Below are 27,322 nucleotides of genomic sequence, written 5' to 3'. Positions count from 1 at the left end.
ATCCCCAAGGCCAGGTGTGGTGGCTCATGCCTGTAATCCCGGCACTTTGGGAGGCCGATGTGGGAGGATTGCTTGAGCCCAGAAGGTTGAGACCAACCTGGCAGTATTGTGTGAGATCCATTGCTAAGTAAATGAATAAATAAATATAATTGTCACCAAACTCGAGGTAGTCAAGATTTTCTCCTACATTGTCTTCTAGAAGCTTTATTGTATTTAGTCATGTCTGAGATCCATTCTGAATTAGTTGTTTGTAAGGTCTGTATCTAGATCTCCCCCCATCCTATGGATAGCCAGTTGTTCCAGCATTGTTGAAGAGACTTCTTTTTCTTTGCTAATTTGCTTTTGCTCTTATGTCAAAGAACAGCTTACTAGATTTGTGTGGATCTACTTTTGGGCTCTCTGTTCTGTTATATTGATTTATTTGTGTATTTTCTCATCAATATCATGCTGTCTTGATGACTACAGCTTTATAGTAAGTCTTGAAGTTGAAGTCTTTTTTTAAAAAAATTGTAATAGCTATTCCAGGTCTTTTGCCTTTCCATATAAGCTTTAGAATCAGCTTGTTGATATCCACAAAATAACTTTCTGGGATTTTGATTGGGATTGTGTTGAATCTGTTGAGAAATTGGAAAGAACTGACATTTTGATGATATTGAGTCTTTCTATCCATGAACATAGAATATCTCCTCATTTACTTAGATCTGTGGTTCCTTTCAGCAGATTAGTTTTGTAGTTTTCCTCATATACATCTTTTGTATATTCTGTTAGATTTCTAACTACTTCTCTTTTCTGGTGCCAATATAAATAGTGTTGTGTTTTTAATTTCCAATTTTAACTGTTCATTGCTTTCATAGGAAGGCAGTTGGCTTTTGTATATTAACCTTGTATCCTGTAAACTTGCTATAATTACTCATAAGTTTCAGGAGGTTTTTTTGTTGTTGTTGTTGATTCTTTTGGGTTTTCTACGTAGACAATCATGTCATCTGTGAAGAAAGACAGTTTTATTTCTTCCTTCCCTATCTGTATGCCTTTTATTTCCTTTTCTTGTCTTACTGCATTAGCTAGGACTTCCAGTATTGATACTGAATAGGAGTGGTGAGAGAGGACGTCCTTACTTTGTTCCTGATCTTAGCAGGAAAGCCTTGAGTTCTCACCATTAAGTATAATGTTCCCCTATAATCCTAGTTTGCTAATTTTTTTTTTATCATGAATGGGTATTAGATTTTGTCAAATGCTTTGTCTGCATCTATTGGTATGATCATATGGTTTTCTTTCTTCAGCTTGTTGATGTGGTGGATCATGTTAACTGATTATTTATTTATTTTTAGAGATGGAGGCTTGCTGTGTCACCCAGGCTGGAGTGAAGTGGCGCAGTCTTGGCTCACTGGAACCTCCACCTCCCAGGTTCAAGTGACTCTTCTGTCTCAGCCTCCCAAGTAGCTGAGATTACAGGCGTGTGCCACCACACCAGGCTAATTTTTGTATTTTTAGTAGAGATGAGGCTTCACCATGTTAGCCAGGCTAACTCCTGACCTCAGGTGATCCATCCACCTCAGCCTCCCAAAGTGCTGGGATTATAGGCATGCATCACCATGCCTGGCTGATAATTTTTCAAATCTGTCAGCCTTGTATACCTGGAATAAATCCCACTTGTCCATGTTATATAGTTCTTTCTATACATTGTGAGATTCAATTTGTGAATACTTTGTTGAAAATTTTGCATCTATGTTAATGAGAGATATTTGCTCTATAATTTTTCTTTCTTGTAATGTCTTTGTTTTGTTTTTGTGTTAAAGCTGTCCTCATAGAATTATTTAGGAAGTGTTTCATCTGCTTCTATTTTCTGAAGCTAATGTAGAGAATTGGTATTATTTCTTCCTAAATATTTGGTAGAATTAACTAGTGAACATATCCGTGCTTAGTCCTTTTTTGTTTTTATTTTTATTTTTTGTTTCTAAGAGACAAGGTCTGTCTCTGTCATCCAGGCTGGAGTGCAGTGGAACAATCATAGCTCACTGCAATTGCCAGCTCCTGGACGCAAGTGATTCTCTTGCCTCAGCCTCCCAAGTAGCTGGGACTACAGGTGTGCACCACTAGGCCTGATTAATTTTTTTTTTTAATTTTTAGTAGAGATGAGGTATTGCTATGTTTCCCAGGTTGCTCTCGAATGCCTGGCCTCAAGCAATCTTCCTGCGTCAGCCTCTAAAAGTGCTGGGATTACAGGTGTGAGCTGCTGTGCCCAGCCTGGGCTTGACGCTTTTTGTTTTGGAAGGTTAATAATTACTGATTCAGCTTCTTTAATAGATACAAGCTTGTTCAGATTGTCTATTGCTTCTTGTGTGAATTTTAGTAGATAGTCTATTTCAAGGAACTGGCCCATTTTATCTGTTATCAAATGTGTAGTCATAGAGTTTTTCTTTTTCTTGAGATGGAGTTTCGCCCTTGTCACCCAGGCTGGAGTGCAATAGCGCGATCTCAGCTCACTGCAACCTCTGCCTCCTGGGTTTAAGTGATTCTCCTGCCTCAGCCTCCCCAGTAGCTGGGATTACAGGTGCCTGCCACCGTGTCCAGCTAATTTTTTGTATTTTCTACTAGAGATGGAGTTTCACCATGTTGGCCAGGCTGGTCTCGAACTCCTGACCTCAGGTGATCTGCCTGCCTCGGCCTCCCAAAGTGCTGAGATTACAGGCATGAGCCACTGTGCCTGGCCTCATAGAGTTTTTCATAATATTATTTTATTTTTAATGTCCATAGGACCTGTAGTGATGCCCCTTGTCCATGGGACCTGTAGTGATGCCCCTTGTCCATGGGACCTGTAGTGATGCCCCTTGTCCATGGGACCTGTAGTGATGCCCCTTGTCCATGGGACCTGTAGTGATGCCCCTTGTCCATGGGACCTGTAGTGATGTTCCTTGTCCATGGGACCTGTAGTGATGTCCCTTCTTTCATTTCTGAAGTTAGAGATGCTTTGGCTGCATCGATTTTCCCTAGTATTTTCCTATTTTCAATTCCATTTATTTCTGTCTTAATTTTTATTCTTACTTTTCTTTTTGTTGCTTTGGATTTAATTTCCTCTTCTTGTTGTAGTTTCCCAAGATGGAAGCTTAGGTTGTTGATTTTGGATCTTTTCCTAATATATGCATTCAGTGCTATAGATTTCCCTCTAAATGTTGCTTTTGCTACCTCCCGCACATTATGATAAGCTCTATTTTCATTTTCATTTCATTCAAAATATTTTTCAACTTCTCTTGAGCCTTCTTTTTTGACCCATGCATTATTTAGAAGTACGTTATTTAATCTCCAAATATTTTGGGATTTCCTATCTGTCTTTCTGTTACTGACTTCTGGTTTAATTCACTTCTGGTGTGAGAGCATGCACTATGTGATTTCTGTTCTTTTACATTTGTTCAGGGATATTTTATGGCCTAGAATGTTTTCTCTCTTGGTAAATGTTTCATGTGAGCTTGAGAAGAATGTGTAGTCTGCTCTTGTTTGATGAAGTCTGTAAATGTCAGTTATTTCCTGTTAACTGATGGTGCCATTCAGTTCATCTATGTTCTTGCTGATTCTCTTTTTTTATTTCCTGTGTGTAATTTTTCAAACTAGATTACTGATTTTCTGCCTGCTGGATCTGTCAATAACTAGCTGAGGGGCATTAAAGTCTTAAACTATAATAGTGCATTTGTCTGTTTCTCCATGCAGTTCGATCAGATTTTGCCTTATGACCCATTTTTAAATTTAAGAGGCCCATAGTGACCATCATCCAGTCTCCGTGGATGTGTCTCCACATCACTGTTTTTTAATACCTCCTTATATTCCATTCTGTAACTTAATTAACCAATCACCAACTATTACATATTTCAAATCTTCATGGCTACAAGCAGCTCTGTGATAAACAGCCTGCTAGCCACATCTTATATATTTTTTAAGTTGCTTTTATAGAGGAAATGCTAGGGGAAAGAAAAACCCATTCAAAGAGCATGCACTTTTTTTTTTTTCTTTTTGAGATGGAGTCTTGCTCTGTTGCCCAGGCTGGAGTGCAGTGGCACAATCTCACTCACTGCAACCCCCACCTCCCTGATTCAAGCGATTCTCCTGCCTCAGTCTCCTGAGTAGCTGGGATTACAGGCACATGCCACCATGCCTGGCTAATTTTTGTATTTTTGGTAGAGACGGGGTTTCCCCACGTTGGCCAGGCTGGTCTCGAACTCCTGACCTCAGGTGATCTGCCTGCCTCAGCCTCCCAAAGTGCTGAGATTACAGGTGTGAGCCACCATGCCTGGTCAGCATGCATATTTTTAAGATAAAAGTTTGCTGTCGCCAACCTAAACCTGCAGGTGCTGGTCTTCATCCAAAGTGGATTCTGATTCAGAAGCTCAGGGCTGGCCTGGGTATCTGGGGATACTGTGAACGTCCAGGGCTGGATGCCATGGCCAGTGGCATGGACTGGCAATTCTGGTTGGAAGCCCAAGAATGTACAGAAGGAATTTGACATCCTCCACCTCCTTCCCTAGATCCACAGGGTAGAGCAGACACTTGGCTTGTATCTCCCTTCTGGGACTCCATAGATTCATTCTGTACCCTGAACCCTGGCCATTCACGCACTTCTCTCTTCAATGCCATTAAAACGTTATTCAGTGATATGTGTTAAAGCATGGTATGGAAGACTTCATTCTGGACCATTGCACTAGGTACAGGGATCCCCGCAATGGGGTCTTGTGGTGGAGGAAGGAGCTTGGGCTTGCCTCCAAATATGAGATGAGAATGTGAGAATTTCCACCCAAGTGGCAGTGGATGGAAAATGACCGAGAGGAAACACCAGGGATTGGGGGGTTCTGGCTACACTGACCTAACAGGATTGTTGCTGAAGAGAGGCCAGGGTGACCAGACATCCCCCGTGGGGTGGTGGGGATTAGGAGCCTGATCAGACACTGAGGAAGATCAGATATCAAAGATGATCACATATTGATCATGGTGGGTGATTGGTTCTGGCTGAACTGATTTGGCAGGATTATTTTACAAGGAAGTACAGATGGGCCTAGAAGAAGGTTCTGGAACCGGACTAAAGTTTGGCCAAGGAGAGAATTGTTGTTACCACACATTTGTGGTTAGGAACCAGACCCATAGTCAAGAGTGTGGCCGAGGGTCCCAGGGGGTTTGAGAACACTGTGCTGTTGACGCCCCAGCTGGGCGCAGGAGCTCTGCTTTCCATGACGGCCAGGACTGAGTTATTGCTATTTGAGAGAATTTTTTGGAAACTTGTAGTCAACAGAGACACGGAAGAAGCCTTCACCTAAACAGTGGAAGAGGCTAAACACAAGCCAGGACGCTGTGTCTGGAGCGCTGGGATCCCAGCAGTTGGGAACCCTGGGTCTTGGGCTGGGACAGAAGAGATAGGACCGAGATGCCAGCACCCAGGGTCTGCCCAAGGGTTTAGGCCACTTCCTTTCCTTAAATAACGTTGACCTAAGGTTTAAATCAGCAATGGAGAGACGTTCTTTCCCGACGAGGGCAGCATGTCTAGGTCTTTCAGAACCACTTCTAAAGGAGGACAGAGACTGGGCAAAGCCACTCTTTCCCCCCGGATAGCGTCATGTTGAAAAACATAAGAAGTCAGAAAAACGTATTAGTATGCGCTGGAACAAGTGTTCTGCCTTCGGCGGGGTCCTTTTTGATAAATGTTCTGTTTTCTTCACTCGTCATTCCCGTCTGCTCCTTGTCAATACACATATGTACATTCTCTGCAGACCTACTGTTGGTGCATATGTGCCTCTGTGTGTTCTGCTCTTTGGCATCATGGGATGGGGAGTAACAACCCGTGTCCTGGCTCTGACATCCCCCTTCCATCCCTAGGAAGGTTCAAAGATTTTCAAAATAGAGAGTTAAAAAAAACTAAAGATCAGACATGTTGGAAGCGCTAGTAACTCAGTTTGCCTTCTTTATTACTGGATACGATCCTGGCATATTCATGTTCTCCCAGGTCAATGTCATGATACTTTTGTTTAAAAGTCACAAAAATTCTTTGTTTTTTTTAGCCTCAGGCAGACATTTCTAAGATACAGAAATGCAGATTGTTGGAGCGGGAGGAGTGAGCGGGAGGCCCTGTATGGTGTGGGGGTCCTTGCTGCCACCCTTCACCTCGTTGCATTTCTGGCTGCATCCCCAGCCTTGGCAGGCACCTGGTGCTCAGGTCTGAGGTGCAGCTTTGAGGGGCTGTGGGCGCCCACCCTTTCTGTTGTCCCCCTCAGGTGGCCTCGGTTCTGAGAACTGGCTGAACCTGTTTGCTTCAGCAGGTGTCTTTGCATGGGTGAGGGTGGGGAGGTGTTTACCTGTCAGGCCACCTCTGGCTGCAGTTCCACAATATATTAGCAATGTAAGCCAACAAAAAGGAATAAAAAAGCCAGAATGATAAAGAGACTGGCTGAGATCGGGGTAGGGGCCGCTCCATTTGCATCACTCCTGGGGGATTCTGGGACATGTGTGACCTTTCTAGCAGCACTGGGGGAGTGGTTGCATGGGGTTTGGAACCAGCAGAGACTATGGCAGCAGCTGCTAACCATGGGAGCCCCTTATTCTGCTGAGTGCTTCACAAGCCTCATGATCACTGAGTCCTCCCAGCCGCTTTAGAGGCTGAGCGTGTTGCTGTGCCCATTTTACAGATGGCTTAACTCTTCAGAAACTCAGTCCCCTGGGTCCCTCCAGGCAAGGTTGGGACTTGTACCAGACATGATGAGGTAATGGCCAGGAAGCATCTGTCACGGGGATGACACCACCTGTTGTGACGTCACCCCACACAGGCATCTGTCACCCCTGCTCTCAATAGTGAGCCCCTTAGGGAAGGATTGCAAACTCAGGATCCTGGGGGTTCAGGAATTAAGTGGAAAACATGGAGTCCTTGGGAATTGTGGCAGATTGGAGATGGTCATGCTGCTTCCAAAGTGGGAGTGAGCTGAATTCTTGCTTTGGGAGTACAAGGTCCCTGTGTTGCCAGACTTTTCTTTTTATTTTCTTTTTTCAAAGGAAAGCCAACAATTTGGATTTTATGAATTTTGTAAATTTTTAAATGTTGGGAGATGATTTTGAAAATAGCATCAACATTGGCACATGAAGAAATAGAAAACCTGAAGAGATCTAGAAGCATTAAGCAAGTTGAAATGGTAACCAAAGACCTTTCCTCCCAAAGGGTTCTTTCTGATGGTTTCACTGGTTGAGTTCTTTCAAACATCAGTGAACTGTCTATTCTTACTTCTCAAATTGCTACAGAAAATAGAAACAAGAGGAAGCTGCTAGATCATTGTATGTACTGTACTGTGATCAGGTGGAGATTATCCAGAATTCAAGGATGGTTCAACCTCGGAATACTCTATCCATGTAAATCACCAAATTAATAGATTGTAGAGAAAGAGCATGTGACATGTCACATAGGTGTTGGAAAGGGTTTTGACAAAGCTCAACAACTATTGCATAAATTCTTAGCAAACTAAGAATAGGGTCACTTCTTAACTTGTTAAAGGTCATGCGTACCCAACACAGAGCAAACATCCTAATGGAGAATCTTTGGCTACGTGCTCTTTAAGGGAGGGACCACAGTGAGGCTTTGATGGCTTTCATGGTTTAACTGTGCTTGGGAGGTCCTGGCAATGCTATAAAGAAAGAAAAATAAGAGGAGTCAGAGTTGGAAGGGAAGAGAGAAGACAAATTTGATCATGTTTATGGAAACCAGCATAGAATACACAGAACAACTCTTACATTCTTATGAGTGTTCAGCAGGGTTGGTGCAAGCTCAACTTACAAAAATCATCATTAAGAAGCCCAAGGGTTCCATAAATAAATATACATAATTTTTCTTTGTCAATTTAAAGAAAATTAAAAAATATGGATTCCTTCCCATCACAATGAAGATATTAAATCTGTCTCAACAGAAAGAAAGAGAGAGAGAAAAAAAAGAGTACAAGGGGCTGGGTGGGTGCAGGGAATGAGAGAAGAGACACAGGTGAGAAGTAACTGGAGAATAGAATTTGAAAGGATGCCATTCACGAGGGCAACAGCAACTGAGAAGTGGAATGTGCTTGATACAGATTACAGGAGACTCTAGGGAGAAAGTTTTAAACCTCTATAAGGACATAAAACACGATCTGAATAGGGAGAGGCGGTCTGTATTCTTGGGTGGAATGACTCAACCTGATGATGTCATTTCTCCCTCACATTAATCTCTACCTTCAAAGCAGCTCCACTTCAAATTGCAGCTGGAATATCATGAGGCAGTAAACACATTCGGAAATGTGAATGAGCTGGGTGCAGTGGCTCATGCCTGTAATCCCAGCACTTTGGGAGGCCGAGGTGGGAGGATTGCTTGAGCCCAGGAGTTTGAGACCAGCCTGGGCAACACAGAGAAACCCCATCTCTAAAAAAAAAAAAAAAAAAAAAAAAGTAGCTGGGCATGATGGCACGTGCCTGTAGGCCCAGCTACTCAGGAGGCTGAGGCAGGAGGATCACTTGAGCCTAGGAGTTCAAGGCTACAGTGAGCTATGATTGCACCACTGCACTGTAGCCTGGGTGACAGTGTGAGACCTTGTCTCTAAAAAACAAACAACAACAAAACAAAAAACAAAACAACAAAAAGAAAAAGGAAAGGAAAGAATAAAAATTTACAAATAGCTAAGTAATCTTTGAAACAGAAGCACAAAGAAGAGGGACTTCTCCTACCAAGAGCTGAGACTCAGCAGGAGGCCCTGGTCATAAATGGAGCCAGGTGCCCTGCAGAAAGGGACGGCAGAACAATGGCGTGGGGCAGAGAGCTGAGATGAGGTGCAGGCACACATGGGAGCTCGATATTTAATAGATGCAAGAGGTAGTTTAGTGCAGTGGTTAAGACAAGGACTCTGGAGCCAGATCACCTGGTTTTGAATCCCAGCACCACCATTCCTTAGCTGTGTGACCTTGGGCAGGTTCCTTAACCTCTCTGTGCTTCCATCCTGCTCTCACCTGTATGTGAGGATAAGGGGAGTAATGATCATATATGTCACAAGGTTGTTGTGAGAATTAAATGAGCAACTATGCATAAAACACTGTATTAGTTTCTAGGGCTGCCATAACAGAATGACAAACTTGGCCTTAACAACAGTGATCTAGCATCTCATGCTTCTGGAGGCCAGAAGTCCAAGCTCCAGATGTGGGCAGGGCTGTTTCCCCCTGAGGGCTGTGTGTGGGGATCTGGCCCAGCCTCTCCTTGGCTTGTAGGTGCCGTGTTGCCTTCCTGCTGTGCTTTCGTCCAACTCTTCACTCTGCATGGACACTGTGTTTTCCCTGTGTGTGTCCAAGTCTCCTCTTTTTATAAGGATACCAATCATACTGAGTTAGGGCCAACCCTACTCCAGCAGGACCTCACTTTTTTGAGACAGGGTCTTGCTGCCAGTCTGTGGTGCTCTGTGATGGCAGCCCAGGCAGACATGTCGGACAGTATTTCATTACTTGGTCGTGGGGAAATACTTTCTTAAACAAAACCCACAAAGCAAGAAAGAGGTTACATCAGATGAAAGATGTCTACTTAATTAAGGACATCATGGAAAAGTTAACAGGTGACCGAGTGTAAGAAGATAGTTGGAATATCTAAACTCGACAAGTAACAAGTATCTAAAACACACAAGGAATTTCTGCAAATCAGCAGGAAAGAAGGTACCAACCCTTCTATCAAGATGGGCACAGGATGTGAACAGGAAGTTTACAGAAGAGGAAACACAACCAGAGGAGAAGCCCTTGAAGAGCAGCTCAGAGCTTAGAGATCAGGGAAATGGAAATGCAAACAAAACGGCAGTTCAAAGCTGCAGCCCCGTGTCAGGCAATGTGGTGACGTGGGTAGATCTAGGGTATGTGGACTCCATGAAGAAAAAGAAGAAACAGCATGACATCTGTAGCAGGATACCATTTTTTGGTTACATGCACATAGTTTAAGATTCTATGTTTTAAGAGAAAATATACAAACGAGAGGGGAGACCTCAAATATCTTATGGCAATTGCCCACAGACCGAGAGGAATAAATGTATAGACAAAACAAGAACAAATCACGGAGTGTCATGAGCTGAGGGCTCCATATTTGCATCTGAGGTCTAAAGAAAAGATTCTGGAATAGGATGTCCCACAAAACACAGGTGTTGCCAAATGTATGGTCTGTGGGCCTGTCAGGAACAGTGGGGTTTGCTGCCCTGTGGCCCCAGCAGGACCCAGTCTGAGTGTTGTGGCCGCCTGTGAGCTGAGTGCAGGGATAGGGGTCTGCGGGCTGTGTTCCTGGACCTTGCCCTGACTCCACCTCTCCCACCCTCACTTCGGCACTTACCACTGGTGGGGAGGAGCCTGCACTGGTCCTGGGTTGGGTGGGGGCGGTGAGGGGGTCCCAGGAGGAGGGTGGGGGAAAGTGGGTGGGGCCTCTGCTTCCCTGGAGCCCTCCAGGCTTGGGGAAAGTGAACACAGCTCAAGAGTCTGTGTTTTAAGAGAAACTGGGGGTGTCTGTGCAGGGGTGGGGTGTCTAGGCTTTCCCATGCAGCCCTTTGCCCAGATAGAGGCTGCGAGTTCCAGCTGGGTGAGCGCTACGCGGGGCCCCGGAGGGGTCTGCTTTCCATCTGACCTGCCACGTCCTGGGCTCTGCTCTGGGAGGGGCCTAGAGCCTGCTGCCACCCCTTGGGTTCACAGGCCCAGGCTCTGCCTCCTGCCAGGATGGGGGAAGCAGATGGAAAGCTGGGGCTGGGACAGCATCTGGAATGGACCAGGGTGACAGTCAGTGACAAGGACGCATCACCCAGTGTGACTGTTCTTAACCTACAGGGCTGGGTGGGACTTGACCAGCTGGCCTGATGTTAGTGTGGTCTGAGCAAATGACTAACCAATAGGTTGTGCCCAACACATTTATTTGCACACCAAAAATTAGCTTGCTTTTAAAATGGCACTTAGTTAGTCGGGGATGGTGGTTCGGGCTGGTGGTCCCATCTACTTGGGAGGCTGAGGCAGGAGGATCACTTGAGCCCAGAAGGTCGAGGCTGAAGTGAGCCATGATGGCACCACTGCACTCCAGCCTGGGTGGCAGAGTGAGACTCGGTCTCTTTAAAAAAAAAAAAAAAAAAAAGGCACTTGGTCCAGCGTGGTGGCTTACACCTGTAATCCCAGAACTTTGGGAGGCCAAGGCGGGCAGATCATGAGGTCAGGAGTTTGAGACCAGCCTGGCCAACATGGTGAAACCTTGTCTCTACTGAAAACACAAAAATTAGCTGGGCATGGCAGCGGGTGCCTGTAATCCCAGCTACTCGGGAGGCTGAGGCAGGAGAATCACTTGAACCTGGGAGGTGGAGGTTGCAGTGAGCCAAGATCATGCCATTATACTCCAGCCTGGTTGACAGGGCGAGACTGTGTCTCAAAAAAAAAAAAAAAGGCACTTGGGTGTTGGGGTTTAGATTTTAAAATAAACAAGAAAACCCCAAACTTTCCTTGTTTAAATTACCCAGGATGAGCACTTGGCTGTTTTTATTGGATGGGGAATAAAGGGCCCGAGGCGCTTCACCCCATTTGCACTTTTTTTCCCAAAAATACATGAGGTTGGGATTCATGGGTGGCTTTTGGCCTCAAGGTCAGATCTTGTCCTGAATGTGTCTTTGAAGACGTCAGTGCCGCGGGCAAGACTGGGAACCACACCTTAGAGCTGGGTGTGGAGGGAAAAGGCTGGGCTCTGAAGTTGTAGCCGTCAGCAGGGAGGGAGGCCGACAGGCCCTCAGCCGAGGTGGTGCGTGGCGCTGGGGTCTGGTGATTGGTGAGGAGCCGCTATGCGATGGCTGCCACAGCAGAACCGGATACAGCGTGCTCCTGGGACCGCAGCCTGAGGAAGCCAGGCCTGCCTAGCTTGGATGAGCCCCGCCAGCTGGCAGGACGCGGCTCTGGAGAGACCCTGGGCTCCGTCACTGTTTCCCAGCTGGTCCCCTGGTCCCCCAGATCAGTGAGGACAAAGTGAGCCAGGCAGGCCTGGGGGGCACAGGTGGTGGCTGCATTTGGCCAGAGGTGGAAGCGTGACTCTGGGCAGGTGGAGGGGGAAGGAAGGTCCCCCATCTGCAGTGGTCTGTGGTTGATGGAGATCTCTGACCTCTCCAGGCCCTGCGAGTCTGTCCGGAGAGACCTCGTTTTGCCAGTGAGAGCCAGGGGGGCTGCCTCCAGCACAGGGGGCCAGGATCTGTGGCGAGGACCCACTACACCAGACAGGGCTTGTACCTGAGGAGCTGAGACCCACCCAGTGTTCTGCGTGTGCACCCGTGGGCAGGGCTGGGCCTGGGAGGGTCTCAGCAGTGGTGAGAGCACAGCCCCTGCCTGGGCTCGGGCTCAGCCTCAGCCTCAGCTGCTTGCTTGCTCTCTGTCTCTCTCTCTCTCTCTTTCTCTCTCTTTCTTCCTCTCTCTTCCTTTTTCTTTCTCTCTCCCTCTTTCTTTCTTTTTTCTTTCTTTTTCTCTCTCTTTCTGCCTCTTTCTGTCTCCCTTTTTTCTTTCTGTCTTCCTTTTTTTTTCTCTCTCTTTCTCTCTCCCTTTCCCTCCCTTCCTCTCTGTCTCTCTCCTTCCTTCCTTTCTTTCTTTCCCTTTCTTTCTTTCTTTCTCTTTCTTTCTTTCTTTGTTTCTTTCTTTTTCTTTCTCTTTCCTTTCTTCCTTTCTTTTCTTTCTTTTCCTTCCTTCCTTCCTTCTTCCTTTCTCGCTTTCTTTTTTTCATTTTTTATTTTTATTTATTTATTTTTTTGAGATGGAGTCTCACTCTGTCACCCAGTCTGGAGTGCAGTGGCGTGATCTCTGGTCACTGCAACCTCCGCCTCCCGGGTTCCAGCAATTCTCCTGCCTCAGCCTCCCAAGTAGCTGGGACCACAGGCGCCCACCACCATGCCAGGCTAATTTTTTGTATTTTTAGTAGAGATGGGGTTTCACCGTGTTAGCCAGGATGGTCTCGATCTCCTGACCTTGTGATCCGCCCGCCTCGGCCTTCCAAAGTGCTGGGATTACAAGTGTGAGCCACCGCGCCAGCCTTCTTTCTCTCTGTCTCGCTCTTTCTCTCTCTTTCTGCCTCTCTCTCTCTCCTTCTTTCTGTTTTTAGAGACAGGGTCTCGCTCTGTCACCCAGGCTGGAGTACAGTGGCACAATCTCAGCTCCCTGCAGCCTCAACCTCCTGGGCTCAAGCAATCCTCCTGCCTCAGCCTCCTGAGTAGCTGGAACCACAAGTGCCTGCTACCATGCCCAGCTGAATTTTTTACCTTTTTTTTTGAGACAAAGTCTTGCTCCGTCGCCCAGGTTGGAGTGCAGTGACACGATCTCAGCTCACGGCAACCTCTGCCTCCCGAGTTCAAGCGATTCTCCTGCCTCAGCCTCCCAAGTAGCTGGGATTACAGGCATGCACCACCACACCAGGCTAATTTTGTATTTTTAGTAGAGATGGGGTTTCTCCATGTTGGTCAGGCTGGTCTCAAACTCCTGACCTCAGGTGATCCGCCTGCCTCGGCCTCCCGAAGTGCTGGGATGACAGGCATGAGCCACCCACCACATCCGGCCCACGTCAGCTTCCTAAGCCTCAGCTTCCTTGTCTGTGAAGTGGGGCAGTAATGGGGCCTGTGGCGGTGAAGTTCAGAGGAGGGGATGTAAATGGGGCATTCTCTCGGGCGGAAGGCATTCAACCCAGCCTTTGTCAGAAGACTCGGGTCTTACCTGTGTTCCACCGTCTTGGAGCTGATGAGGCAGGTTGAATCTGTCATTCTGTGCATTCTGTCATACATGCTGCTGAGTATTTTGTGTACAGTCCTGAGTGGCTGAGGTTGGGCAGATGTAGCCAGACTATGGACAGAGGCTTCCTGTGAGTCTGCAAAAGTGCCCAGCCCTGCGTTGGCCTGTCCTGGTCTGGCGTGCGGGGCACAGAGTCTGCAGGCGTCTGCCCTCTGGGCCTGGCTCCCCTCCTTTCTGTGGGCCCTGCGCCTCCCGCCCCCCGTGCTGACCTGCACCTCACGGTCCGGTTCCCTGGGTGGTGGACGAGTCCTTGGGTGTCTCCCACCCGCTTGGTGGCAGCCCTGCTTGCCCCTGCGGGGACCTCACAGCACTGCACCCACTCGGCTCCACAGGCCTCCCTGTCCTGGGGCCGGGAGAGGTCTCTGCAGGCTGGGGAGGGGTTTCTGGAAACATTCTCAGGTGAGCATTCCCGTGCAAGTCCCAACCCGCGCTTGTCTTGGCTTGGGAGGCCCGGAGCAGCTGGAGGAGGAAGGAAGTGGCATTTCTAGGAGCCGATGGTGTTTTCCAGGCGGGCCTGGTCGTGGCTTTTTCGTCCTCGGTGTACCATGTCGGTCTGTGGGCCCTCGTAGTGGGAACTGGACCCGTCTCTGCAGGTATTGGAGCGGATTCACAGAGCAGAACGATCGGCTGAGTTACTCACGTTCAACCCCGCGTGTGTGATTTCAGGGGCTGAGCTTGGCGCGCTGTCTCCTTGCCTTTTGAAGGCGAGTCTGGCCGTGAACGGAGCTGCTGGTTCCGATCCCGTAGCTTCCTCGGGTGTTGTGGGCTTGGAGTCTGTGCCACACTCAGAAAAGCACATTTTTGTGTTTTAAAGTCTACATTTTGCCTCTTTTGGTTGCTGTAAAAACGTTAAGAGCCTTAAGTCTGCCCTGAAGAGTATGTGTTGTGTTTTCTCCAGTGATGAACGGCCTCGTTTTTAAAATTATACAGATTTACAATTTAATTATAGAAAATTAGAAAATACACGTCAGTACAAGTAATCAAAAAGAAAAAAAAGAAAAAGAAAAAACACATTAAAATGACCCAACCGCACCTCCTCTCCACCCCACAGTTGCTATTAGCCTTATGGTGCATATATAGCCTCTCGATTGTTTACTTTATGGTTGTGCTTTTAAATTGTACAGTTTCATCAACACCCTATTTTCACTGGCAACACTGTGAACACCTTTATTCCTTGTCACATGTATCTACACCACCATTTTTAATGACCACACAGTGTTAGGTTGTTGAGAAGGACTGATTTATTTAATAAAGCCTGTATTGCTGACAGTGCTTCAGTGAATATTATTACAATATTTTTACATCTTTTCATAGTCATCCAGTTGTTTCTTCAAGTTCCTAAATGTGGAACTGATGGTCCAAGGGTGGCCCCTCCAACAGCTTTTGATATTTGTTGCAATGCCCTTAAAGAGGCAGTGCCATCCTTCCAGGCATCCGTTTTTTCATTCACTTTTCCCTTCCTTCCTCCCTCTATTAGCCACCCATCCATCATCTGTCAGCCCACCCACCTGTCCATACATCCATCTATCCATCCACCCACCCACCTGTCCATCCATCCATCCATCCATCATCCATCCATCCGTTAATCTACTCACCCACCTGTTCATCCACCCACCTGTTCCATCCATCCATCCATCCATCTGTTAATCTACTCACACACCTGTTCACCCATCTGTCCGTCCATCCATCCATCTATCCATCCATCCGTTAACTACTCACCCACCTATTCATCCACCCACCTGTCCATCCATCCATCTATCCACCCATCCATCCATTGATCTACTAACCCACCTGTTCATCCACCCACCTGTCCATCCATCCATCTACTCACCCACTTGTCCGTCCGTCCATCCATCTGCTCACCCACCTGTTCAATCCACCCACCTGTCTGTCCATCCATCCATCCATCCATCTACTCACCCACCTGTACATCCATGTGTCCATTCACTCATCCATTCATCCACCCACCCATCCAACCATCCATATTGTGCTGAGGACCTTCTGAGTCAGACCTGGGCTGGCACTGCAGCCTGCAGTGAACATGTGGTCTCCATCTCAGAGCTCAGTCAGCTGTGGGAGGCAGGGAGTCAGCTGTGGGAGGCGGAAGCCATCCACAGAGTGAGAAGCACAGGAACTGAGGTGTTGCAGGAGGGGGAGGCATCAGGATCAGGAGTGGTGTGGGTGGGGGCTTTCAAAAGGTTTGTGATCTCTGAGCCACAGGCCAGGTGGGACTGGAACCCGAGACGGGCCGTTTCCTGGAAACCGTCCTGACCCAGCACCGCCGGCCAGCCCTGACCCAAATAGCAGGGGCTCCTTACTGGATGCCTGCCCGAAGAGAGCTGGGGGTGGCGGTCCCAGACGCTCAGGCCCTCAATCCCCAGCTTAGAGACCAGTCCAGGGCACAGATGGAGAGAGACAGAAAGAGGGAGGGGTGGACGAGAGGGAGGCACTTGCTGTGCTCGGAGGAGGGCTCTGCCCTTAGGGAAGCCAGACCATGGAGGAACGTTGATGAGAGGGGCTTCAGCCTGACTTCACCTCTTCCTGGCTTCTTGACCTTGGGTGAAGTTACTCTGTGTCTTGTTTCCTTATCTGGAAACTGGACAGAACAGCAGTGCTGACCTCATAGGGGCGGGTGAGGATGGAGCAAGAGACAGACCAGGGGCTCTGCCCTCGGCCCCCGCAGGAAGGGCCGGCTGGAATGTCTTCATGTTTTTCTTTCTCTTACCAGGCCCGAGAGCTGGGGGGCTTTCCGTGTCCCCAGAACCCAGCACAGCCCCTGATGCAGAAGTGCTAAGCTGTGTTTGTTGATGGGGTGGGTGGGGCAACCCACATGTGAGACGATTTAAAATCTGAGCCAGGAGCTTCACTTAACCTTCCAGAGTGACTGCTGGATTAGAAGAGAAAACTGTTTTTCTTTTTACAGACAGAAGAGGCCAGGGCCTTTTAATGCCATTAAGTGCTGAGAGAGAGAGGAAGTCACGGGGGTTTTGTGTGAAAGGGGCAGACGGTGGAAAAGGAGGGTGAAGCCGTGCGGTGGTGTGTTTGGGCCTTTGTCGGCGATGAGCTGGCGACATTCGGGCATTAAAGTTTCTTCTGAAGAAAAATGGGGCTCCCAGATCTTTTGGTACACGAGGCTGGGCTCTCTGGGCTCTGCTGATCACAGAGAGTTGGGAACTGTGCTCGTCTGCGGGCGCACACCTGGGGAGATGAGGGACACCTCTGTGGCCGACGGAGAACCCCAGCGGGGCTCATTTAAGAGGCGCTCCAGGAGGGGCTGCTCTGAACAGGGCCACGCCCAGGCACCTGGGTGTGTGGAAAGTCGGCTTTCATCGGTACCAAGGACTGAACTGCCCCTTCTGGAGACCGAAACCTCCCAGGAAAGGTTTCAGCCGACCCCTGCCTTTGCTCAGGCTCCGGTAGAAGCACGTGAGTGGAATGTGAGCCTCGAGTCATTGGGGTGCAGCCACATTGCTCTGCCCCCTGCTCATGGGGAGTTTTGTCGTGTCCATCGTGGCCCAGCGTGTGATGGCAGGAACCAGAAGCACTGGAAACGTCCGTCGGGGCAGGAACAGGTGAAGGAGCGAGGTTGTTCATATAGAGAGTGCCAGGCAGGGCAGGTGCAGTGGCTCATGCCTGTAATCCCAGCACTTTGGGAGGCCGAGGTAGGAGGATCGCTTGAGGTCAGGGAGTTGGAGACCAGCCTGGGCAACATAGTGAGCCCATCTATTAAATAAAAAATAAAAATAAACAGGTGTGGCGGCATGTGCCTGTAGTCCCAGCTACTCGGGAGGCTCAGGTGAGAGGACACGTTAAGCCCAGGAGTTCGAGGCTGCGGTGAGCTGTGATTGCACCCCTGTACTCCAGCCTGGGCAACAAAATGAGACCCCATCTCTTAAAAAAAAGAATACTAGGCAGCCGTAAAAGGAGCAAAGAAGCTTCCAGATCTGTGTTTTCACCCAGGTGCATTTCAGAAAATATGCGTCAGGAGGGAGAATAGAATCGTGAAAGGGTATCTTTCTGTGATACGCACTGATGCAGACACCACTGGACATGCACGATTTTCATGGGTGCACACGTGTGGTCACGGATGCCCATGTGTGAAGAGGCGACGCAGAGCAAGCGTGATGGAGGCAGCACTTGCCCTCCATGCCTGGGCCCGGAGGAGGCTGGAGCCGCAGCTGTGATGCCGGACAGCTTTCCAGGAGAGAGCAGTGGAGGCAGCAAGGTCCTGAGCCGGGTGGTGTGGGGTACACAGTGTCCGTTGATTACTTAAGGCATTTAATGGAATATTTTACCATTATAAGTTGAAATATTTTTTTAAAAAAGAGGGAGGAATTGTAAAATGATTTCTTACAGATCTGTTCATTCTGAGAACCCATACTTTGTGGTTTTGAAGAAATGCAGTTTAGAGCGCAGTGCCAGGACGGCTCCTGCAGATGTGCACCAGGGGCCAGGTGCCTGGGACTGGGGCTGGGGCTGGGGCAGCATGGCCAAGCCCCACCACCCAGGTGGGCGGGCAGTGGAGGGCCCCCAGCTCTCCCCCAGCCCTGCCACACACTGACCCCTCCTGCAGTTCTGCCCCCCTCCCGGAGGAAACAGGAAACTGAGTTGCCAGGGAAGTTGGGAACAAGGACTCAAAAAAGAAGCACTTCTTAAATAGAGAGAAAACAACCACTATTTTAAGAATGACTTATTTATGGGCCCTGGAATCAGGAGGGTCAGGGCTGTCTGGATCTTTGATTTCATATGTTTCCTGGGTGGCTCAGCCCCCATCCCTGGGAGTCAGGGTGCACCTGTGGGCCCGCAAAGGTTTCCAAGAATCTCCTTTTTAAGTAATCAGGGCAGGCAGGAGGCCGCCCTCGGAGTGTCCCCGTGGGTGCACTCCCTGCCTAGGTCTCTGGTTTCTCTGCGTCACGTGGGCTGAGTGCTCGTTGAGGGGTCCCGTCTCCGAAGGTGGTTATTGCGTCGTTGGCACCGTGTTGTGGGGCAGGCGCCTCTCTACCTTCCTGGCCGACAGGTGCTTCCCCACCTTTCCCGGGCGCCTCTGCCAGCTCCCCCATGCCCCTTGGGTCCTGTTTGCGTGGTCCACTTCACATCCAGATTTGGAACATTGGACAGCCAGGCTTCCTGCTTGGCGCAGCCCCGAGACTCGGCCTCACCGGCTTCGAGTTTGCGTGTCATGAAGGGTCTGTGTTTTCCGCAGAGAGGTTCCAAATGCACAACTCACGTCTGTGTCAAGGGTCCCAGGCTTCTCCTTCAACTGAAAGTGTTCTCCCTGAAAGGAAAAAAATGCAGAAGACACGTCATCAAGATTGTTGGTCGTATTCTAGTAGAATTGTATTTACTGATGGGAGAATGTTCACAATCTATTGTTACTTTTGTTTTTCTAAATGGAGTTCAAAATGCATGTATGGCGTGACCCCATTTCTGTAAAAACCAAAACAGCAAACTGCGTCTGTGCACAGCACAGAAATGGGGCTGGGAGGTTGTATGCCCAGGGCTTGCGGTGCCATCTCGGACCTCGGGTCATGAAGGATTTCAATTTTCTTCTTTAACTCTCATGGATTTTCTCATTTTCTCCGATGACTGTGAAGCGATTCACACAAGACTGTGAAATGAGGGGAGGAAGGGTTTAAATGTCCCCATGCCGCCTGCAGCCCTAATTTGGTGTTTTGCTTTTCAGTGACATATTCGATGCCATGTTCCCTGTCACTCACATCGCTGGGGAGACTGTTATACAGCAAGGTACGTTCTGCCTGCTCCTCTGAGCCAAAGTCCAGAGGGGAAAAATGGACTATGCACTTAAAAAAAAATAGTATAAGGGCAGGCACGATGGCCCACACCTGTAATCCCAGCACTTAGAGAGGCTGAGGTAGGCAGATCACCTGAGGTCAGGGGTTCGAGACTAGCCTGACCAACATGGTAAAACCCTGTCTCTACTAAAAATAAAAATTAGCTGGGCGTGGTGGCGGGTGCCTGCAATCCCAGCTACTCCAGAGGCTGAGGCAGGAGAATCGCTTGAACCTGGGAGGTGGAGGTTGCAGAGGGCTGAGGTCGCGCCATTGCACTCCAGCCTAGGTGATAGAGTAAGACTCTGTCTCAAATTTCAGAAGTATATATATATATACTTATACATACATACACACATATAACATGCACATGTGTACATATATATGCACGTAGATGTGCACACGTGTGTACCTGTATATGTACACATATATACATGTGTGTATGTATAAAATAGATACATGTATGTATAAAACTAAGTAAATATAAAATAAAATATATGTATAAAACTAAAGTAATATAAAATTATATATATATATATATATATACACACACACACACATACACACATACATGTATAAAACTCTCATTGTTAGGCCGGGCGCGGTGGCTCACGCCTGTAATCCCAGCACTTTGGGAGGCCGAGGCGGGTGGATCACCTGAGGTCAGGAGTTCAAAACTAGCCTGGCCAACATGGTGAAACCCCATCTCTACTAAAACTACAAAAAAATTAGCTGGGCATGGTGGCAGGTGCCTGTAATCCCAGCTACTCCAGAGGCTGAGGCAGGAGAATCGCTTGAACCTGGGAGGTGGAGGTTGCAGTAAGCGGAGAGCCTGACTCCGTCTCAAAAAAACAAAAAACAAACAAAAAGAAAAACACCTCTCATTGTTTAGAGAAAGTTCACTAATGAAACTTAAGAACAGGCTCTTTAACAAGTTATCTCAATGTTTCCATAATGTTGTCATTAAAAAAGAATTGATGGCACCCAGGGTGTTGCCCGACGAGGGTCGCTGCAACAGTGTTGCAAAAGTTGTTTGCAAGAGAAACTGTAACTTGTATGTCTTGATGTACTTTGTATCTGTTGACTTTCTTCTTTTGTTACAGGGAATGAAGGAGACAACTTCTACGTCATTGATCAAGGGGAAGTAGATGTGAGTGTCGCTAACTGTCTTTGGAAAATAGCGCGTCTTTGCGTGTCCGGGGTGAAGACTTGTCCTCCAGGCAGCACTAGGCCTCCAGCAAACACTGCGCTGAGTGCCGTATTTCTAGTGTTTTAATCCAGAAATGCAACTGCTGTCTCTTAGAAGAGAATGTGGGAATATGAGAAGTGCAGAGGGAAACGAGGGTGATGCTGGCAGGTGCCGGCGGCGACCTCAGGTCTTCCAGGGCCGCTGTATTCTACTTGTCCCTGGGCTGGGACTGCTGGGTGCCGGCCAGGGCGGTTCTGTTTGACCCAGTGCCGTCTCCAGATCCGAGGCTGCTGAATACACCAGGCTCACCCACCACATGGGACGTTAACATCTCAAAGTGGGTGGGCGAGTGATGTGCTTACAGACCCCATAGGACCGACGACTTCATGATCAAACAACGGCTGCCTTTTGCGCCTGCGTTCGGCTCCCAGCTCGGAACGTCCAAGCCGTGAGTCGGGTCTCACTGTGTCACCTTCCCACGCTTGTCTTAAGGGCATCTTTTGTGAGATGCTCCCACTGTTTTGGAAGGAGAAGCGTCCTGTCCTCTGGACATCCTGTCTTGTGCCCCATGGCCAGGCCATGTGTATGTGTATGTATAAAATAGATACATATATGTATAAAGCTAAGTAAATAAACACATACACATGGCATATGACATCACCCCTGGCCCCGCAGCCCAGTCTTGCCCAGAGTCTCTGGCTCCCATCTCTTCCGCCGTCCGGTTTAGAGCCCGGGTGCTCTGGTGTGAAGGCTTTGAGACCCCCCTCATCCCCTGCTGGGCTCCTGTTCCGCAGGCCGCCCCCTGCACGGCGGCCCGACCTTGCTGGCGCGGAGCTGATGGCGCAGCCTCTGGGAAAACACCCGCTAGGAGTTTGTTTCCCTTTGAATGAGGCCGGAGTCCCTGGCGGAGTCAGCAGGAAGGACCTCAGTGACACCGTCCTCCCTCAGTTCCTGGAATCCGCCTGCACTGGCAGCCCCAGGGCCTTGGTGTGTGTCCCCCGCTCTGCCGGGAACCCCGTTAGCTCTTGCTTCTCCTTCTGCTCTCTGCTACATGTCGCTTCCCAGTGGGCGTCAGCAGACATGCCCCACGCCTCCCTCATAGGACCCTCTGTGGCTCGTGGTGATGACATCTCGTGAGACCATCTCTTTACGGCCTTTCCGCACACAGACTGGAAGCCCCCACAGTGCAGGACGCTTTGGGGGTTCTGCTACCCGAGACGGTCACTGCTTCCCAGGCTGGCTGAGTCGTCTCTGGGTCTGGGATGCCTGCCTGCCCTTCTCCTTGTCCACCTGCCCCAGGAGGTGGCCTCCACACTCTGCCGTGCAGGCTACGCCACCCCCGGCTGCCCAGCACAAGCTATTTCGAGGTTTGGCCCCCGGTGGCTGTGCCTCTGTCCAGGCCATGCTATTCTGGGGAGGGCATTTACTCACTCGTTTCCGTGGCAGCCACGGAGTCTGTCCCCCATCTCGCCTGTTTCTGGGAACCTGAGCAGGCCCACTCCACTTCCGGAGCTGATAGCACAGGAAATGACTCAGGGGTCCCACCTCCCCGCGAGGGGCACGCGCCTCGGGCCCGGCCCGCGCAGGCGGAGAAAGAGCCGGTTTCTCTTCTCCCTGGTGTGCTCTGTCCTGAGCTGGAACCCACGGGCTGGGCCCCTAGACCGAGCCTCTGGGGCAGACCTTTGTGTCAGGGAGTGGGGGTGCTCCTGTCTCCCCCAAAGATGGAAACTGAGGCAGGTGCCAAAGGTCCCGGGTACTGCCCGGCCTCAGAGGAAGTGTGGAGGGGGAAGGCTGGAGGGCGGCACTGGCGGGTCAACCCTGGGCTCGGCTGCCAGGCCACAGAGTCATCTCCTGCTGGCTTTGCTTCGAGTTTAAAAAAAGCCTAGCCCAGGAAATAGAGAAGACAGAGGAGGATGCGGCCAGCATACCAGCCGGGCATCGTCCTGGGGCCTGGGCCCGTCCCAGGAGGTGGCCCCGTTGTGCCTGGCATCCAGACACCAGGGCCTGATGGAGGGCTGCAGGCAATGGGGTTCAGCCCCCAGCAGATGGGGCAGGGCTGATCCCAGAGAGACCCTGGCAGCCCAGGCCTGCCCAGTGGTCAGCAGTGCTGAGGGCAGAGCTGCCTTTGCGGGAGGTATGGGATGGGCAGGTTCCTGTCTGGACCCACCACTTTCCCCCAGCCCCAAATCTCGTGCTACTCACAGCCCCTCTTCCAGTTCACACTCTGGGTCCTCGTGTCACCGTGTCACCTCCACCCCCGTCCTCTCCACTCTGGGTCCTGGTGTCACCTCCTCCCCCATCCCCTCCACTCTGGGTCCTGGTGTCACCTCCTCCCCCACCCTCTCCACTCTGGGTCCTGGTGTCACCTCCTTCCCCGCCCTCTCCACTCTGGGTCCTGGTGTCACCTCCTCCCCCACCCTCTCCACTCTGGGTCCTGGTGTCACCTCCTCCCCCACCCTCTCCACTCTGGGTCCTGGTGTCACCTCCTTCCGCATCCCCTCCACTCTGGGTCCTGGTGTCACCTCCTCCCCCACCCTCTCCACTCTGGGTCCTGGTGTCACCTCCTCCCCGCCCTCTCCACTCTGGGTCCTGGTGTCACCTCCTCCCCCACCCTCTCCACTCTGGGTCCTGGTGTCACCTCCTCCCCCACCCTCTCCACTCTGGGTCCTGGTGTCACCTCCTCCCCCACCCTCTCCACTCTGGGTCCTGGTGTCACCTCCTTCCCCACCCTCTCCACTCTGGGTCCTGGTGTCACCTCCTCCCCCACCCTCTCCACTCTGGGTCCTGGAGTCATCATGTCACCTCCTCCCCCACCCTCTCCACTCTGGGTCCTGGTGTCACCTCCTCCCCCATCCCCTCCTCTCTGGGTCCTGGAGTCATCATGTCACCTCCTCCCTCTGCCATCTCCTTCCTGGATGTTTATTGAGTGCCTGCTTTATGCCTGGCACTTGTGATGGGGAGGACCTGGTGCCTGCTCTGGTGTGGGGGATGTTGTGGCTTAATGGGGGAGAGGGACCAAGAACAGGAAATTAGCCAATGAATGTCCTGACTCTGGTTCTGCCCTTCTTGTCCCCTTTGCTTTAATTCCTGCTCTGCCTCACGAACTCCTACACACCCCACAAGACCCCGCCAGGCCCAGCTCATCTATCTGTGGCTGGGCTTTGATAGATACTGACCTCAGCAGACGACCGAGGACCTGCCTCCCTGCGGTGGGCCTGGGAGCCCCATAGGTCCCCACTGAGGCCTTTCTTCCCCTGTGGAATGCCTCTCCCTCTTCTGTGTCTGCCAATGTCATTCAAATCTTCCAATTAAATTCCAAAGGCATCTTCAAGGTGCTGGTTTGCATCAGCAGAGCTTGGGGTTGAGGCCACCCCCAGGAATTCTGTTTTCCACATTCTTTGCTTCTCCTAAATGAACAGATGTGGAAGAGACAAACCCTTTACCTGGGGTTCCCTTGCGGAGCCTGAAACCGACATGGGGCTCCCAGCTTATGTTCCCACCTAACTTGTCGTGTCTCGAGGAGGGTGGTGGACAGGTCAGGACCGCGTGGACTCGGGACTCGGAGGACCCAGGCTGTGTTCTTTGCTGGCTGTGACCTTTGCCCAGGCCCTTGTGTGGCTGAGCCGCGCCATTTCCATATTACTCAGAAAAACGAACAGAGCTCACTGCTGCCGGGAAGACTGAGATAACCTCCTGAGGTTCTGCTCTTGGCACCTGGTGTGGGGTGATGGGGCCTCTGTCTGTGCGGCTCCTGTGCCCCTTCATTCAGGAACCCATTGGCTGCCTGGCAGCTGCCCCACCCCATCTCGTGTCCCCAACACACGCACCACAAGAGCCTTGTCCACCCCACAGAGGAAGCGCCCGCCACCCACGCCCCAGGCTTGTCCTAATCTTCAGTGCGGGTGGCCACCCTCCTGCCCCAGCACCAGGCCCCAGCTGGCAGCATGCTGAGGACTTCCTGGGAGAGGTGAGGGTGTGAGGGGCCGGCGGCTGGGACTGCTGGAGGGATCAGGTCCCTGTCTTTCCGCTGTTGGCCTCCAGGCTCCTGGGAGCCCCACCTGGGCCAGGATCTTGGCAAAGGGGCCGACTTTGGCAGGACCTCCTCCTCCCCCTTGCAGAATCCTCACCCACCTCTTGACCTCTGGACTCAGTGAGGCATCTCCCTTCCCTCTGTCCTTCTGGCAGGACAGACCCCCCTCCCCCGCCGCCATCTGTAACTCCTTCATACATGACAGGGCGGTGGGTGGGAGAGGCCAGTCCCGGAGCCACTTCAAAGCAGGGACCGTTTCCTCCAGCCCCGAGCTCACTGGGTCCCCTCCCAGCCCCAGCCCTGGCCCTGGCCCGGTTAGCGTGGGGTCGGGGCTGAAGCCTGAGTGGAGGGGAGATGGTTTTCTCTCAGACACGACGCATCGTGGCGTCCTGCCTGGCTTCTTGCCAGGCCCGGGGACGTTGGGAGGCAATCTTGAGAAAGGAAAGAGTGAGGTCACCCTCATGGAACTGGAGTTCCCCAAATGTATTGTCCTGGCAAAACCCTCTCCTTCCCCCTCCCCCTCCTCCTGCCCGTCCGTGCCCCTCCCCAGCCCACCGGGTCAGGCACAAAGGCAGCTTTAAGGCCCCTGCTGGACCCGGCCCTCCAGAGCCAGAATGTCTGAGCCCCGTGGGTGGATGCCCGCTTCCTGGCTACAGGCTCACGTGGGATGGCCAGGCCCCCTGCGGGAACCGGCTGTGACTTATGGGGCTGTCCCACGAGTCCCGGGTGGCCGTGCAGGAACACCAAGCACTTCCGTCAATCTGAGATTTTCCAGCCAGGGCAGGGGTGGGCGTCAGGGAGTGCCCGGCAGGGCCGGGCACAGGAGCTGCCTGCAGGGGCCCTCCTGTGATGTGGGAGGCCCTTCGCGTGCAGGGTAAATCCGCAGGGCCCATGTGGGTGCAGGCCACATTTAAGGGAATCAAAGGATGCTCAGTAAGGAATCTGGAATGAAAAAGTGGCATGTCGGGTAGCCCGGGTGAGTTATGGGCATATGTATTATAATAATTACTGTTATTACAGCGCCCGGGGGAACGGCCACATGGCAGCCCCAGGCAGCCCCGTCCAGCTGCTGTGTGAATCCTGGGTGCTGCATTTTGTTTGATGGTTTCTGTAAATCGCCTCCCTGGGGCAATGGGATGGAGGTACCCCAGGTTCGGGGCTGCAGGACTAGGGCTACCCAGGGTCCGAGTGGGTTCCTGAGGCTAGCGGTTTTCCCTGGTTTTATTCTGGGTGGCGGGAAGGGATGGCCGGTTGCCGTGGGCATTTAACTGCACCCGTCCGAGTGCCCGAGGCCCATCAGGAAGCCGTCCCCTCAAGAACCTGGCCCTGGCCCTTTAAGCCAGCAGAGCTTGGAGGCGGACGTCACCCACTTCTGCAGGGTGGACACTGCCCTCTGATCAGCGGCGCCCCAGGGGGACGGCCAGGTGACAAAATGCCAAGAGCACCAGGTTCAGTTTGAATCACGGTTTTCCAGAGACTCCGAAAGTGCCTGCTGCCGTCTGTGTGTTGCCAAGAGCTATAATCCATTTTTCTAAGTATAAAAATATCTTCCAATGTATTTTATTCATAGAACATAGCATTTCTACTTAAAAGGACACTCAGCTGCTGACTTTACAGGCCCGGGAACGTAGCTCCCTTCCAAGCCCTGTTTGGGGCTCGGTTCTTCCCCTAATTGTTTTTGGGCCCCTGTTATCCCAGGACTCCCTCTTTTTGCTCCTTGTCCCAGGCGTCATGTCGTCCCCACTGACGTTGGCTGTCCCGGGCTTCCCTCGGTTTCACACAACACGTCTGGGGGAAGAGCTCTTTCTGGGGGGCCGGGGAGCACCGCCAGGCAGTTGCGTGTACCCCAGAGCAGGGCGCCTCGGCTTGGCGATCTGGGGAGCACCGCCAGGCAGTTGGGTGTACCCCGGAGCAGGGCGCCTCGGCCTGGCAATCTGGGGAGCACCGCCAGGCAGTTGGGTGTACCCCGGAGCAGGGCGCCTCGGCTTGGCGATCTGGGGAGCACCGCCAGGCAGTTGGGTGTACCCCGGAGCAGGGCGCCTCGGCTTGGCGATCTGGGGAGCACCGCCAGGCAGCTGGGTGTACCCCAGAGCAGGGCGCCTCAGCTTGGCGATCTGATCAGATGTTATTCAGGGTGTGTCTTGTGTTCTGTGTGTTTTTAAAATTCGTTTTTTATTTTTTTGAGATAGGGTTCCGCTCTGTCGCCCAGGCTGGAGTGCGGTGGCGTGATCATAGCTCATTGCACCCTTGAACTCCTGGGCTCAAGCGATCCTCCTGAGAAGCTGGGACTACAGCTGTGCACCACCATGTCCAGCTAATTTTAAAGTTTTTTGTAGAGACGGGGTCTTGCTATGTTGCCCAGGCTGGTCTCAGACTCCTGGCTTCAAGCAGTCCTCCCGCCTGGGCTTCCCAAGGTGCTGTGATGACAGGTGTGAGCTACTGCCCTCGGCCCTTCTTTAATTGTAGTAAAAGACACACCACACTGACCATTCTAACCATTTTGTGCTGTTCGGTGGCATTAAGCATATT

General features: G+C 50.9%; 1 protein-coding gene and 1 long non-coding RNA gene across 5 annotated transcripts in view; one reads left to right on the top strand and one right to left on the bottom strand.

The window, feature by feature from the left end:
- Positions 1–27,322, top strand: part of PRKAR1B (protein kinase cAMP-dependent type I regulatory subunit beta) — a 173,110-nt gene that overhangs the window by 93,935 nt on the left and 51,853 nt on the right. For all 4 annotated transcript variants that reach the window (XM_030801391.1, XM_030801390.1, XM_030801392.1 and 1 more), the window contains exons 5-6: positions 19,469–19,530; positions 20,678–20,724. In XM_030801391.1, the coding sequence (XP_030657251.1) occupies positions 19,469–19,530; positions 20,678–20,724 (109 nt within the window). The remainder of the gene's footprint in view (positions 1–19,468; positions 19,531–20,677; positions 20,725–27,322) is intronic.
- On the bottom strand, positions 18,443–24,492 carry LOC115831903. Its single transcript, XR_004027396.1, has 2 exons — positions 23,940–24,492; positions 18,443–19,060 (listed from the first exon to the last, which is right to left on the bottom strand). It is a non-coding gene; the product is annotated as an uncharacterized LOC115831903 (long non-coding RNA).

This window comes from Nomascus leucogenys, chromosome 20, assembly GCF_006542625.1.
Source record: "Nomascus leucogenys isolate Asia chromosome 20, Asia_NLE_v1, whole genome shotgun sequence".
In the NCBI taxonomy this organism is placed as follows: domain Eukaryota; kingdom Metazoa; phylum Chordata; class Mammalia; order Primates; family Hylobatidae; genus Nomascus; species Nomascus leucogenys.
Note: the sequence above shows the minus strand (reverse complement) of the source record. Positions and strands in the feature narration are given on the sequence as shown.